The sequence below is a fragment of the Buteo buteo genome, chromosome 1, assembly GCF_964188355.1.
Source record: "Buteo buteo chromosome 1, bButBut1.hap1.1, whole genome shotgun sequence".
Lineage (NCBI taxonomy): Eukaryota > Metazoa > Chordata > Aves > Accipitriformes > Accipitridae > Buteo > Buteo buteo.
This window is the reverse complement of record NC_134171.1, coordinates 7,816,445-7,832,232: the sequence shown is the minus strand read 5'-3', so window position 1 is coordinate 7,832,232 and position 15,788 is coordinate 7,816,445. Positions and strand designations below refer to the sequence as shown.

The window sequence follows — 15,788 nt, the reverse complement described above, 5'->3', positions numbered from 1 at the left end:
TTCAAAATATTATACTTTTACACAAACTGCTAGTAAATTATTACTGAATACATTATGAACTTTTGAACAAGGCTTCCAACAACAAAATTAAGTTCTTTACAAGGCCATTTTACAGTTATATAAAACTGTCTTGCATCCTTATGTAAGCAAATTGACAGCCATTTTAGAGTCTTGTCTAGAGCCATATCTTATAGCTGCCATCTTGGACTCATGCCTCAAAAGAAATTTCTTCGCTTTTCTCCTTTTAGTAGAAATATATGAATTACTAACAAAAAACCTAAACATTCCTCCCTGTCCAAAGTAGTGGTCAAGTTTCCAAGCTAAGGTCACACAGCAGGTTTGTGTCCTGAGTAAGTCCCTTCATTTGTTTTGATCCTTCTTTTCCTCCAAATATTTGTTCATTTTAATTACAGTATCATCTCTTTAAAATGAAAGAGTTGTCATCCTCCTGTGTGTTTGCACAGTTCAGACACCATGATACTGGCTGAAGCCTTTAGGCTAGAGATCCCATTTCCAGTCAGATTGCTCCCCAAATAACCTATTCCAGCTGAAGTGACAGCATTTCTCCTAAGACAAATAATTAAGGATTACTGATTCAGCAGACCTGTATCAGAATTTATGAACAACCAAAGTTCTACTCAGTATTTTTCTGTTTTACTTTAGTTCTCACTAGTTTACAACTCAAGGTAATCCACAGAGCACTCAAAAAAAGCTGAGGTGAATCAAAAGTAGGTTGTGGAGCTGTTAAGTTACTGGCTATCAAATTTAAATAAGCAATAATGTATTGTAAGTAATCAACTAATATAGTGTATTTCACATTCTGGGTTAGCAAATACTTCCTATATAGCATATCTCCAGGCTGTAAGCTATGGGAGGCCGAGTGTAAAATGAAGGCAGTTTCTTAAGTTTACAAGGACTGATGGATTTTGCCAGCATGCCCTTATAGCAAAATACCTATCTGCCAAAACAGTACTTCGCTAAATCTATGGGCCCAAGAGGTGCACTACTATGCTGACTAATATAGGCACTACTAAATTGTAAGACCACGGGAAGAGGTTTAGAGAGATAAGAAAAATTGACACTGGGTGGTCCACACCATCCAGTAAGAGCTCCACTCCTATCACACAAAGTTGCGAAGCATTTTCCTCCTATTACAATTATCTAGCAAACGTCTGAAGCTCATCTTTACTCCCGTTTCCCAGCTCTTGAAAAACATTCACTATGCAAAGAATCAAAGATTTCACAGATATTCTTGCTTTATATCAACATTTAAAGACCCCAACATGTTAGCTACCACACAAACATATTATTTCTATACCAGAAAACATACGCAAACCAAACTCACAAGATGACAGGGTACTGTCCTGTGAAAACACTACAAATCAAGTGTGCTGCAACTGTGAATTGCAACATCAGGTAGGTATTCACTTTGAAGATACTAACAGGAGGTCTTCTGTAAAATGTATGAGAGTATTTTTCCTGAAGTATTTTCCTACAGCCACAATGGAGTACTAATAATCAAGCAACATCTCTAGCTCATGGCCACACACTGTCGCTTACTGCCTTTTACTGTGTTTTCTTCCTTCATTAATCCTTCTAAAACGTGTTTTATAGTGAGTGGGCATGGGTGGAAAACTGACCAACTCCCACAGAAGCTAACTCCTACTTTTGCTACTTTCCAATGTCAAACTTATTCCAAAATCCCACAGTATCAGATTTTTCTTAAAACAGCGGCACACAGAGCCCAGTGCAGAACAGCAGCAGTACAAAAGACATCATGCTTGTTTGTTGACATGCACACATGATGTGTCGAAACAGGAAGTGCATTATTCAGCAACACACGTGTCAAAACAGGAAGTGCATTATTCAGCAACACACGAATGCTTGGTATGGACATTCAGTGTACACTTGGTGAGTCAGAGCACCCAGTTTGAAGATGGATTTAGCATGATACATGAATGTTCACAATGATTTACTACAGAGCTGACTGTTATTAATATCCATGTTTAGCTTATTGTGTCAACCTTCTACTTGAAAAGCACTTTACAAATCAGGTAACTATCCAGTGCCATATAGATGTATCTGTACACTGATGTACTGACAGTGCACTAGATGTTACAAGTTGTTAATTCTCTCCTTCTCAAGTTCTGTGTGAACCACTTTCACTGAACAACTTTTGCTGCTATATGTTCAAAGTTTTGTCAAAAGTACTCTGTGGCTCATAATATCAAAGTATAAAGCTATGTTCAAAACCAACTTATAGCGAACCTTATAAACAGGGGAAAAAAATAAAGTAGTGCAACCAATTATGCAAAAAATTGATCTTGCACCTTTTCTGCTTCAGCGGGAAAAGAAGTTGACCTGAACTGTTTGACATCTTCATTAGTGACCTGATGATGGGTCAGAGTGCACCTCCCAAGTTTGCAGATGATATAAAACCGGGAAGAGTTGTTAATATGCCAGATGGTTGTGTTGCCATTCATAGGGACCTCAACAGGCTGCAGAAACGAGCAAACAAGAACCTCATGAAATTCAGCAAAGGGAAATGCCAGTCCTGCACTTCAGAAGGAACAACCACATGCACCAGTACATGCTGGAGACCAACAGCTTGGGAAGCAGCTTTGTAGACTAGAACCTGGGAGTCCTGGTGGAGAAGTTATCCATGAGACAGCAAAGTGCCCTTGCAGCAAAGGCAGCCAACATCACCCTGGGCTGCGTTCAGGAAAATTATTGCCATCAGGTCAATGAAAGTGATCCTCCCCCTCTAGTCAGCATGAGTTAGACCCATCTGCAGTGCTGTGTCTGGTTCTGGGCCTCCAGTACAAGAGAGACATGGGCATACCAGAATGCGTAAAGCAGAAGGCCACAGAGATTACTAACAGATTGGAGCATCTGACATATGAAGAGAAGCTGAGAGAGCTGGGATCATTTAACCTTAAGAAGAAGAGGCTCAGGTGAAGTCTTATCAATGTATATAAAAGCCTGATGGGGGGAATAAAGAAGATGAAGCCAGACTACTCTCAGCAGTGCCCAGTAAAAGGACAATAGGCAGTGGGCACAAATTGAAATACAGAAAATCCCATGTAAACAAAAAAAATTTTTTTTTTTTTTTTTTAATACCATAACAGCAGACAAACACTGGAATGGGTTTGCCTAGAGAGGCTGGAGTCTCCATCTTGGAGATAATGAAGAACAGTCTGGATGTGGCCCTGAGCAACCTGCTCTAGTTGACCCTGCTTTGAGGGGAGGCTATTGGACTGGACTGTCTCCAGAGGTCCTTTCTAACCTTAGCTATTCTGCAATTCCATGGACTCAGGATAGAAACAACGTATGCTTCGTAAAATCCTACTCTCCTGTCTGTCCCCCTCTTTAGCAGTCAGGTAAACATGTATTTCCTTGAGAAATTAATATCTTATTAAATCTGCTGCCAGTATTTCCCCTGCCACAGCTGCCAACAAAAGAAGCCAAACAGCAGCTCTGCGAAGGTGCTCAAGTATTTTGTGCTTCTACAGCTTTCCTTTTGATCAGCTGTTTTTTAAAGCGGTTGCAGCCCAGCTAACCCTAAACTGTTCCCAATGAACAGCCCAGACGAGAATATTTTCACAAGTGATCATCTCTGCTTTCAGGTCTTCTACCTTCCAGTTTTAGGGTCTTACTCCATATAGTTTGCTAGTTCAGTTCAATAATTATTCACACTTCCAAAGACATGGATGAATTACCTAGCTTCCTGTCATCACTTGTTTATTAGCGTTTCAGCAGAGAACTACGATAACAATGTTCGCATTCATTCGTTTTTAAATTGCCAGCTTCCACATTACATGCTCTCAGATGAGACTAGCATAATTCTCTATCAGTAGGCTTTTTTTTTTTTTTAAAAAAAAAAAGATTCCACAGCACTTTGGAGGAAGAATAGCTGGCAACCTTCTTGTCCTTGAGAAGGGACTGAAGGGGGGGTGGGGAAATATTCAAGTATTATTTTGTACACTTAAATAGCTTCCCTAAATTCAGCTGAAGAAGTCTATTTACTTCCCCTGATCTGAACTGTTGAAGAATGGCTGAAACACTTCCACTCCTGCAGCAACCAGAATTTAGCTATGGAAAAGGGATTTCCCTTTGCAGTTTTAAGCACTCTTTCACATGAAAGGCACTCTGTGGAACATACTGTAAATGTAGAGCTATTACACAACTATTATCTAGTGATGTTGGCATGAGGAAGCTAGAGGGAGAAAACAGGAAGGATATAAATACAAATCTACAATCTTTTATATTTTACTTGCATCAGGGAAAATAACCAGTGTCCAGAGCTCCAAGAGAAATATCTGAGCTACTGTGTTGATTAAAAACCTAAAAATTATATGCATTCATCTCACACAGTGTTTGAATAAACTGGAAATAAAAATTCACAGAGGCTCCATCCCAGAGAAACTTGTAGGCACCTGCCTCCTAATCAACAAAATGGGATTTGATATCAACTTACTTTAGTAGACTTCAGCTTTAGTGTTCATTTCTCCCTGCTGCTTTTTCACCTCCACCATTAAAATGTTTTGATATATGACTCACAGTTAAGAACATTTAAGGGGATACTTTCAAAAGATTTCAGCAGACGCTGTTCTGGCAGGTTTTTTCAACAATGAAAAACGCTATTAAAAGATTACAGGAACAACCCAGAAGTTGAACGGGTGCTGGGAAGAATCAATAAACAATTGCCTTTGCTAGGAATTTAAAGAGTTTCAGTGCAAGGGTGTCTCACCCTCTTGCTATTTAGCTTCCCAACTTTACAAATGACATTCCATTCTCTTATGTATATTTTTGTTAAGATATTTAAGGAAAAGAAGAATGCTTGTCGAAATAAAAGAATTAGTCCAAAATATTCTCTACCTTTTAAATGGCTGGCACCTTGACAATTCATCTTAAGCCATAAGCAACAAAACAAAAACTCACTGATCCCCACTGCCTGTAATTTTTCAGGAATGTTAACAAGCAAAGCTGTGATAACAACCGGAATACATCTCAAATGCAGTCTTAAAACGATCTTCTTAACTTTAAATGCCTTCACATTGTTCTGGCTGTGGAAAGTGCTAGAGCGCTTTCCAGCTATTTTAAAATTTAAGCCTGATGCTGTCAGCTTTAAAGTACTTCACGATGATAGAAAGAAGCCTTCATATGTCAAATGGGAACCAACACTTCATCCTTCTGCTTCTTGGATCTAAGCAAAATGAAGCTAGGAGAGTGGAAAAGGAGGACATGCACAAGAACATGGCTAGAAAGCCTGCAAAACAAACACTGCAAAGAGCACACAGTACTCAGCGTGTGAAAGCGCAGCATGATCTCAGCACAACAAAGTTTACTTTGCATAAACATCTTCTATAGATGAAAAAATGTTGATACGCTGACATGAGAGGTGTTTAAATAAGCATTTTGCAATAGAGATCCTTCTCCTAGTTCCCTTCCATAGCTATTGCTATTAATGTGGTAGACCTACTGTATATGCAAGACAAGACTCCAAACAAAGGTTTCCATTGATTCCTATGAGCATCATCCTTCCAGTTCAACAATTCTTAGAGGCGATGACCTTAACGCTCAGTACCGAGTCCTTCATTTGCTTTACAATACCTAGTTAAAGCCAAAGACCAGCTATGCAGTCTTGGGAAACTACCATCCTTCAGACAGACCCAGCACCTTAACGAACGCTCCACGCTTTTACCAAACCGTAAGTATTTCGCTTATTCGTCTCGACAGGCCTCCAGCCTTTTCCAGTACGTTTGTCCCTGTTTGTATTTTAAGCTCATCTCCATCTTCGGGGGACCGAGACGCCAGGGAACCATATTCTACCACCTCCACTCCCTCCCCTTTAACACGTCTCCTAACAACGCCACGTAGATTCAGCTAATCAGCTGGGATGAGCACCGAAAGCAACCCTCGTCTCTCCCGAGCCATCCCTCACACGCCCCTGAGCCCTCTCCCCCGGCCTCACTCCGTCCCAGCCCTCACCCCCCCCCCTCCCCTCACCCCCCCCTCCGACCACAGCTCCGCCTCGCCACGGGGACCCGGCTTCTCCTCTCCCTCCTCGGCCAGCTCCTCCAGCTCTCAACCGCGCTTTCTGTGTCCGGGGGGGGGACAGAGGGGGGGGCTCCCCGCTATCACCTCAGGGCACGGAGACACCCGGGGAGAGCGGCATATTCCAGGCACGTCCCTCAGCCGAGGGGGAGGGGAGGAGGAGAAGCCGTAGCGGCATCAGCCCAGACGTCAAGGGGAGGAAAACGGGGGGACGGGCGGGCAACTGTGTGGTGGGAATCCCTCCCCACCCCCACCCCGCAGCCCCGGGGGCTCCTGAGGCGAGGAGGGAGGAGGAGGAAGGGGGGGTGGGAAAGGACCGGGGCGCCCGGTTCGCCAAGCCCTCATCTTCCCCTCAGCGCTGCTCCGGCGGGACGCCAGCGGCTTTCCCCCTCTCCTGCGTGCCGGGGGGGTGGAGGGGGAGGCTCGGCACCCACCTTGAGAGTGGGATACTCCTGCACCTTCAAAGTCATTGAGAGCTGAGCAGCTGATTCCTGCACCGCCATCTTGGATTAGGCACCAACCAACCTCCCTCCTCCTCCTCCTCCTCCTCCCCCGCCCTCCCCCAGCCCCGGACCGGAGGGAGCTACCTACAGCGCGCGCGGCATGACGGGCAATAAAGGCCTTCCTCCGCCCCATCCCTCATGGAGACGGGACGAACCAACGCCGCTCAGCTCCCGACCGCGGCCCGCCCCCTCCACCCCTAGCCGCCGCGGCGGCGTGGTACGCTCCGCGGGACGGTGGTGGCGGAAGAGCAACAAGCCGGGAGAGAAGGTGGCCAGCCAATGAAGGCCGCCCTTTCGCACGTTCCGTTCGTGCGCGTTGACACCGCCTTAGAGCTTGAGATGCCGCGCCTGATTGGGCGGCGAGGTGGAAATGGGCGGAGCCGCCCGGATGCGCGGACAAATGAAACGGCACGACGGCGGCGAGATAGGCGGGATCTTGGGGGGTTATGGACATCCGGCCACCCAGTCGCGGTAGAGTCGGCTTTCCCATCGCCCAATCAGAATCTTCGCTGGAGCTCCGTAGGCGGGACCTAAAAGTAAATTTTGACGGTGACTTAAAACGGCCGTTTTAACACCCCCCTGAGGTGTCCGGGAAGGGGAGGGGCGGGACGAGGGGGCGGAGCCCGGAGGAGGCGGTGCGGAGCGCGCTTTGATGGGCGGTGCCCCCAGCCAACGACCGTCACGCCGCCCTGCTGACGGGCAGAGAGCTGCGCGAATGGGCGGCGCGCCTGCGGAGGGCGGGCGGGGCAGCGGCGGCGGCGGCCCGGCGTGTGGCTGTGTGTATATTGGCCGGGGAGGGGAGGGGGCCGCCCCTAGTAAGTTCCGTGGGGAGGAGAGAGAGTGAGTGAGAGTCAGTGAGGCGGAGGCGGCGGGAAGAGGTTTAAATAGCGGAGACAGCGTGAGTCCCCTTCCCCTCACGTCCCTCTCCCCGGCGCCGGGCCGCGCTCGCCGCCGACTTCTCCCTCAGGCGGGAGGCGCCCGGCGCGGTTTCCCTTCTTCCCTTCCCCTCCTCAGCCCGCCGCCGAGCTGCCTGCCCTCACCGCTGAGGCGGGGCGGGGGGGTGGGGGGGTGTGTGTGGGGAGGGAAGGGGAGGGGGGGCCGGCCCAGAGCCGCTTCCTCACCGCGGAGGGGAGGCCGCGGCGGCGGTCCCCGCTCCCGGGCGGGCCGGCGCTCTTAAGTTTCCCCCGGTGTAGACGAGGCGCGGGGCGGGAGCAGCTCCCTCAGCAGCCGGGCCGGTCTCGCCTTCCCCGCGGGGGAGGGGGGTGGGGAAGGAGAAGGGGGGGGGGGTGTTGGCTCCCGTTCGGTCCTTGAGGAGTGTGCCCAGCCGGCTGGCAGCTTCTCCCGCCGGCCCAGCGCCCTCCTTCCCTCCCCGGGCCGGGCGTGCACGGGCGGAGCAGCCCTGCAGCTCCCTCCCGGGGGGGAGACGTCAACCCCCGCTGCCCTCGCAGTCACGCCGGGGAGCGGAGCTGCCGCTGCCGCCCCCCCCCCCCCCCCCCCCCCCCCGCCCTACCTCGGTGCCCGGAGTACCGGCGTGCGCTACAAGTTTAGAGCAGCGGTTTTCAACTTTGGGGGTTTTCCTCTCTTCTTTTTTTTTGGGGGGTTGGTTGGGTTTGCGGGCTGCCAGCTGTATCTGGAGGGAGTTGTGGATCTCTCTGGCCGGTATAATGCTGCACTCAAAAGGGTCGCTTGTGTTGCTGACCTCTCTTCAGCCCCTGAGGGTGGCCCACGGGAGTTGGTGGGCCGTAAGGTGAAAAGCACTGGTTTAAATGAGCAGTAATTCCTCTGCTGAGCATACGTGAATGTTTCCATATAAAAGGGGGGGGACGGCTGGTCCTGCAGACTGTCTCTACTTGTGCATCTGAGGGAATAAAAACACTCTTGGAGTATTAATCCTCTGGCCGTTGACATAAAAGCTGCTTTCTTGACAATATGTAGGGTGCAGCGTCTGGAGACTCAGCTGTAACATGTACCTTACATGAAGCTTCTCACTGTGATTTGAGCACCTTAGTGAGATGGAAGGCACTTTGTCAGACCTTGAAGCTATTGGGTCTGCAACCTAACAGTAAGAAAGTGGAAACACACTGATCAGGAGCTGTATGTGCAGTGATATAAACTTTCTTTTGGTGTTGAAGCTGGTGGCAAAAGTTCTGTTTCTCGATGCAGGTGCTTGCCATTGTCAGCAGATATGTTTCAGGTAGTGTGCTGTTGTGGTTTGAGGCTTTAAAGAGACCCCAAAACCTGTATCCATTAATAATCATCATGGTTTTTGCTGTCCTTTCTAAACTTTGTGGTTATATTATTTCTGGTCTGCAGAAGACTGTAGAAGAATAAACACAAATATTTCCAGGAAGATAAAACACATTTAACTTTCATGGTTTGAAAGAACAAGTCATATTTAACAAGTGTGTTTCTTAGAATAGTTGGTAACATTGTTTATTTTCCAAGTCCATAGGCTCCCTTGCACTGAGAGCATTTTCTATCCACCACAAAGGGCTGGTGGTAAATAAAGGAAAATGTGTGAAGTCATGTAGTTGAGTGTTAGATTCTCTTCAGCTTTGGACTGCAAACTATTTACTTGTGTTTACTCTCAGCTGCCCTGACATTCAGTCTGATACTGACCATAATCAGCAAATGTATGCCTACACATCATTTGCCAAGCCCACACCAGGTGCGAAGCCTTTGTTTAAAAAGTATATTAGTAAAAATGTTTGTGTTAGTTACACCTGGGATTAACATTCATGTCTAGGCATGATCTTGGGGCCGGATTCTGCAAGAGGATTTGTGTAAGGAGGATTTTGACTCCATTGAGGCTCTGTGCAGGGAACGGTTCACCTGAGCTTGTCAAGTGGAGGACTGAAAACTTAGCTCAGTTTTTGCTGTATTTACAAACATAATTATGTGGCATTGTAAATTCTTCCTGTTGTTCCCGTCTGCCTTAAATATTCCGGAAGCTAATATTTAGAAGGAAATTTGCTGTTCAATATACCATATCATTGATGTTACTGAGCAACTTGAACTCGGCATACTTTAACTCTTCTGGCCTGTGATGATTATAGGGACTGAAGAAATGTGACTTTCCATGTAATTTACCAAGTCATATATGTATTTGTCCAAAACACTTACTTGCAACAGATTTTTTTATATGTAATTTCTTCACTGTCCTTTCTGATAATACAATAGCTAATTTAATGTAACACAAATATTCTATGGATACAGGTTATGTGCTCAAACTGTATCTGTCTTTAAATGGGAGAATTATTGGTGAGGGTTTGTCAGACATTAGTAGCCAAAGTTAAAGGGTTTGCTTAATGGAACAGATGGCCAAGCAACCATCATGTCAGAGAAAACAGCATGTATTCCGTGTATTCTTAGTTTAACACAAGAGGGAGCATGTCTAATCTTTAACCTTTAAATATTGCAACTTCAGAGAGGAAGCTTTAAGTGTTGAGTGTCAACTAATTTATGTTCTAGGCTCCATGTGCAAATATTGATGCAACCTATGCTTATTTCTGGCATGTTTTCAACTTTAGGTTGCAGCTGTTGATTTATAATATAAATGTTGGCATGATAAATGTGGAGATAAGAACTAAGCTAATGATCTTTTGAACATGTTAAAATCTGTCGTTTCCTGCTGAATTTAACAAAATATTTATGGTTATTGTTATTCCTGGGTATAGTTATTCATATACAGAGGTTGTACTTTGTTCTTTAATATTAGGTTAATAAATGTCTTCTGCTTAACCTACCATACAAAGTTATAAAGCCGAGGCTTAATTTAATTAAATTTAGTTTAATTACCAATACAACTTTGCTTTTACAGTTCTTATAAATTCTACTGCTTTATTATTAAATAGGGAATACAAATTTGGATCTACTAAGAAGGTTTGTGTACTCTTATCTTGTTTATTTTTCCTTGTCCCCTAGTGGTGTAAAAGGAAGAATAAAAATCAGCTTCCATTTTGTATTGTCCAGTTGAATCGTAATCTATTAATGTTTGTCTTCATTTAGTGTCTTATTAAGGTGAATTAGCAATTAGTTAAATTTAAGCAGTGCATATAGAATACTCCAAACCTTTAGGAGAACCTTACTCATTTGACAGTATCTTAAAAGTGTTTCTAATAGTCTTCCGCTTTGCTCCAGATTAACAATTAGAGAAAAACATCTGTCTACCATTAAGCATGGCATGCAAATTATGTATCTTTCAAAAACATAAATACTCTGTATGTTACTTGGTGGAGCAAAGCAAGAAACCTTAGTGCTCTGCTTTCACGTGCTGAAGAAAACTGCTGTGGATTTAGATTTTACTACACTTGCTACTCTGTCCTCTTTGAGGACATTATAACCTCTGTGCCAGGGTGGCAGAAGTGAATGTGTGTCACCATCGTTTCTCATTTATCAGATGAGACTGGCATAAGCCAGTGATACAAACTCCTATGTTGAATCAGGTTGGAGCACAGGTTGCCCCACTGGCCAGAAGGGCTTTCTTCCCCTGAGCGGGTGGGTGGTGATTGTACTGTCCATCTTATAATGGAGAAGTAGAAACCTTTGCTATATTCTTCTGGTGAGTTATGATGTTTGTGAAATATTTAGGATCTTACCTTCGGTCTGTGTTAATTTTTTCTTCTGAATAATGGGAGAAATTTTGGTATTTTTTTAACATCTGCTGTGTACAACATTGGCAGAATAAGGTGTTAATATCAAAGCAGCTTGTATTCAAAATATGCCAGGCAGCTCCCTGTGTAAGATAGAAATGCGAGATGACCTGTAGTAATATCAGATACCTTGAGACAGATATTCAGTAAGTGTTATGACTTTTAGAAGATAATGAGGATGAGACAATTCCTACTGGGGAAATGGTTGCTTTACTGAGTTATTCACAGCAACCAACTATTTTTAATGGATAGCTCCATTTCAATGGATGCTACTTGATTTTATGTAATACATATGAAACAGCACTGCAGAGCCAGAAATTCCTGGAGAGCAGAGGGACACCTTTTGATAAACAAGTGTTGATATACTGAGTTTTGTAAGGATCAAATGAGCTGCCTGTTGTCTTGGCTATTCCATATCAGTCAAAAGGGGTAAAACTTAGGCTTTGGTTTTCTTGCCCAGCAGACTTAGGCTGTTGCACAATTTTTACATTAAATGCATATTTTTACTTTAAAAGAAAGTAATGATATGACTGTATAGTTCTTTTTTTGGTATTGTAACTTTAAGCTTGTAACTGAAGAGTGTGCTGGTGTATCTGGCTTATGTAAATAGGCTGGAGAAGTTAGTGTTTTTATTTCTGTATCTGAGAGGAAATTACCAGGAGTGTAAAAAACCCAACAAACAAACAAAACCCCAAACCCCACCAACAAAACCCAGCTATCAACAACAGCAGGAGAGATTGCCCTGATGTGCCACAGCTTAGAGCATCTTTGTAAAGTAGTAATTGCAGATTGAACGCTTTGTTTCCTTATTTTAGCATGATTATAAGGACACTTTCCTTATCAGGGGAAAATGTAGATGCCCTCAGCAATTGAGGTTACAAAGTTGCCATAATGGATTAGAGTTGAGACCTCAGTAGCGGCCATTGTCTGTGCTGAATCAGCTGTGTGAGCAGACAATTTCATATCTCTGTTACTAATCTGGTACCTTTCAGGCAATGCATGTGTGTAAAAGTTATTTAGAAATCATTCCATGTTTAAGCAAAGCGGTTTTCAGGTGTCGAAGTATTTATTAATTTGCTGTTATAAAAAAGGGGAGGGGGGGGCAAAATTCACAGTGTAGATCAAATTCTTGTGAAATCTCATTTTAAAAAGAAGAGTTGTATTTGCATAAAAAATGGCATGTGGGGACTTAGTGATAAAGTGCCCAGACTCCTGTAACTTTCTGACTGGTCTAAATGGATGTTTTAAAATGCAAAGGGGAGGGGGTTTACCTGTGAGCAATTTTTTGGCCATGAGCAATTTTTTTTTTTCTTTCCGAGTTACAGCCCCCTGAAAAATGGGGGGCTTTAGGAGGAAAGTGCTGACACAGCCTTAACTACAGAGCAGTGCCCTGCGTGCTGCTGCAATAATTGTCCAGGCAGTGTTTTCTGCTTTCCTGCCATTGTGCTTTACATTCCTTTAATCCATTCCGTTTTTTAACTTTCTGAAAGTTTGATATTATTTAAAGCCCACGGCGTGCGTGCAAAAGGCAGAGGAGTAGGGTTGTCAGAGTAGCATGGACTTGTTAATCTCAGCCTGATCTTGTCAGTAACAGCAGAGCAGAGGGAGAGGAACTCCGGCTGGGGCAGCGCTCCAAAGGTTTGTCTGTTATTTTTATACCTAAATTACGTCTCAGTAGCAAACTATTCAGTATGCGGAGCGTTGTTCGCGATCTGTAGATTCCGTAGTCGCGAATATGTGTGCGTTTAGCCGTGTTGTTTGTTTGCAAGAGAGGAGGTTTGCCTCTGTGTGTGTCGGAGAGAGCGAGTGTGTGTTACGATCGGGGAAACGCTGAAGAAGAAGAAACCCTGTTGGTTCTCCATGCAAATGACCGCTTTGGTTGTAACAAAAGCCTTGATGTTGGGCTTGGAAAAATGATCTGACAGTGTAACAACCCCAGGCCACTTTCGCCATGTTTTTGTTTATTCATGTTTCATTCCGTTTTCCGTAGCTATCTCGCAGATGTTTCCAATTTCACTGTTTGGTTTTTTTTTTACACCGTTGAGCCTTTTTGGAGTTAGCAAGAAAATGTGTGAAAGAATGTTAACAAAACAGAGAGGTGTTGCAGATGTTTATACTTTAGTTCTTGCGTTGCGCCTGACGATACTGGCAAAGGGATACAGTGCATATGAAGGAACGTAAGAAGCATCTGTTTTAACTACCGAGCTTGTAATTTCGAAATGTGCCCATTGTAACTTGAATATTAACATAAACAGATGAAGTGAGCACGTTCCCGGTACAATGTGGCTAGTCGAGATCTCATTTGTTTGCTACTGTTTCTGAAGAAGGGAAAAAAAAAAAGGCGAGGGAGAGCAAGGAAAGGAATATCTGTGACACAACATGTATGCTCCTAGATAAACTCCTGCCATCTCGGAGTGCCTTTAAATATTTGAACAGCTTCTGTTAAGTCAAATAAAATTGGTTACCATGAGAAACAAAAAAGTCTAATAGAATAGTTGAGCACGCTAATGGAAATCTGAATGTAAAATTGTTTCAGAATCATTCAAAGAATTGAATTAGACAGAAAATCTTTTTAATAACAGTCGTAGTAACACATTTAAACATTTTAGCTTCTGAGATCCTGGAAAACAACACACACAGTACAGAAATAGCAGAGGTGGATGGTATGTTATCTTACGGTTGCATAAATGGAAATGTAATTGTGTACTAATGATATTAAAATCAGTCTGCTTTTAGGATTTTATGCTTGTTGACTGTATCGAGGCATACACAAATAAAATCTGAAATCTTAAAGGACAATGATTCAATGTCCGGAGCCAGTGGTTAAATCAGATGTGGTAACTATGGTGAGAGGTAAAGTTACTTAGCTTCTCACAGACCATGCATATGTGGATTTCTTTTCGTATAATGGAGATTAAGGAGAAAAGGATTAGAAAATCTAAAGAGAAATTTTGAGCAGAGGACCTGTAGCCTTGCTCTGGGAATTAACACTGAGGAGGCTTTTAGAACAGAGGCAGGGTGGAAGTAAACACTCCCTTGTAATATATATTGATGATAATTCTAGAAAGGAATCTTTCTGGTTGGGAATATCAACAGCAGCTCACGCATACAGGAATGAAATCAATCCTCTCCATATTAAAATAATCCTCCTACTCCAATGAAACAAAACCAGAACCCAGCGTAGATTTTTTACAGTACCAAGCGACGGCATAAAATCAGGTAAAGTCTGATATTCTGAATTAACGCATTTTAGGTTCTTGCAGAATTAAGTGATATTGATTTATTTGGATTGCATAACATTCCTATTTTTAAGCATGCATATGATAGGTATTTAAGATTTTTTTTTTTTTAAACTTCAAAAATAGTGGTCACACGAAGTGGTAAATAAAATCAGAGCTTAGTGCTCTAGCTGGTAAATATTGGGGGAGTTTGAACTGCAGCCAGAGAGACTTTGACCATGTTTCTGATTTTCCTTGAGTTGAGTTTCCTTGAGTTGAGAGGGTTCAGCGTTATCCTGAGCTTTTAAGGGAAGAACTTCAGATTATGCTGATCAGCTCAGAGGGATATGGGAGGATTGTCATGCTTGCACATAAAAGTATCATGTTCTGAGAGAACCACCAGAGATACTAATTAGTGATTAGCTGTTTGGCATATTTAGGAAACAGAAAGCGGAGAGGTCAGGTTTAATTTCCAGTATAGAGGGACCATTTCACTTTAATAGTGAAAAGTACATTCACTATGACAGTGCAGAGATATCTTGGAAGTATGAGGTATGTTCAGCTTTCTAGTAACAGAGGTTAAAACGTACTGGCGTTTTGGCAATGTATTAGAAACATCTTTAATAAAATATTTAAAAGTTTTGAGTTCCCCCTCTTCCCTGCCCCCCTGTCCAACATACTGGTTGAAAAACACTTGCCTTCTGAGAAGCCTGCAGGGGAACTAGTAGTTCAGCATAGCCTAGAGTCCTGGTGTTAAAAGTTTTAAGGTGTTTATGGATTTGCTAGGAAACACTTTTAGCTTTTTGTGGGTCATAATCTCACACTTCCCTTTCTCAAGTGTTCTAAAAGTGTGTTATCAGATACCTGTTCAAGAGACTGCGTTCACTACTACGGTGCGACAGTGTGGGTTAAACCTGTGAACGGAACATACACTTTTGGATTTCAGGCAAAATCATAAATAGCAGACCCAACAGCAATGTAGTTTACATTTGTTACAAATTGTTTTCACAATAGAAATTATCAACTCAAAATGTGCTGATTTTTGTTTTTAAATTGTCATTTCTTGAAAGGTATTAAAAACTCACTAATTGTATTCTGCCCTAAAAGGGAGGAAGAGGGGGAAAAGGAATTCCATTGCTGCTGTTAGTGGACAACATTTTGCTTTTTTTCCTATTGTTGGAGTTGACATTTGTATGGCATGGTACATTGTTATTGCATTAATAATGGATTATTATTTCAGATGAAAATTTTTATTTATATAAAGATTGCTATTTTAGATTGAAGCAGAAAGCTTCCATAAACTAGAGCAAAATTCAGATATAGCTGTTGATGCGTGACAATTCATTTCATTGTTCAAT

General features: G+C 43.3%; 2 protein-coding genes across 7 annotated transcripts in view; one reads left to right on the top strand and one right to left on the bottom strand.

Moving 5' to 3' along the window:
* The window catches only part of MAEA (macrophage erythroblast attacher, E3 ubiquitin ligase), a 53,962-nt gene extending 47,104 nt beyond the window's left edge, over positions 1–6,858 (bottom strand). For 2 of the 5 annotated variants that reach the window (XM_075056294.1, XM_075056535.1), the window contains exon 1: positions 6,492–6,645. In XM_075056294.1, coding sequence (XP_074912395.1) covers positions 6,492–6,560 — 69 coding nt within the window. In that variant the 5' untranslated portion in view covers positions 6,561–6,645. Of the gene's footprint in view, positions 1–5,482; positions 5,502–6,491 lie in introns of those variants that run through there. The other 3 variants (XM_075056460.1, XM_075056619.1, XM_075056381.1) reach the window with 3 other exon arrangements.
* Positions 6,859–7,371: 513 nt separating this feature from the next.
* The window catches only part of CTBP1 (C-terminal binding protein 1), a 245,708-nt gene continuing 237,291 nt past the window's right edge, over positions 7,372–15,788 (top strand). Inside the window, exon 1 of one of the 2 annotated variants that reach the window (XM_075055380.1) lies at positions 7,372–7,458. The gene's annotated coding sequence lies outside the window, so the exon portion shown is untranslated. Of the gene's footprint in view, positions 7,459–12,834; positions 12,851–15,788 lie in introns of those variants that run through there. The other variant, XM_075055469.1, reaches the window with a different exon arrangement.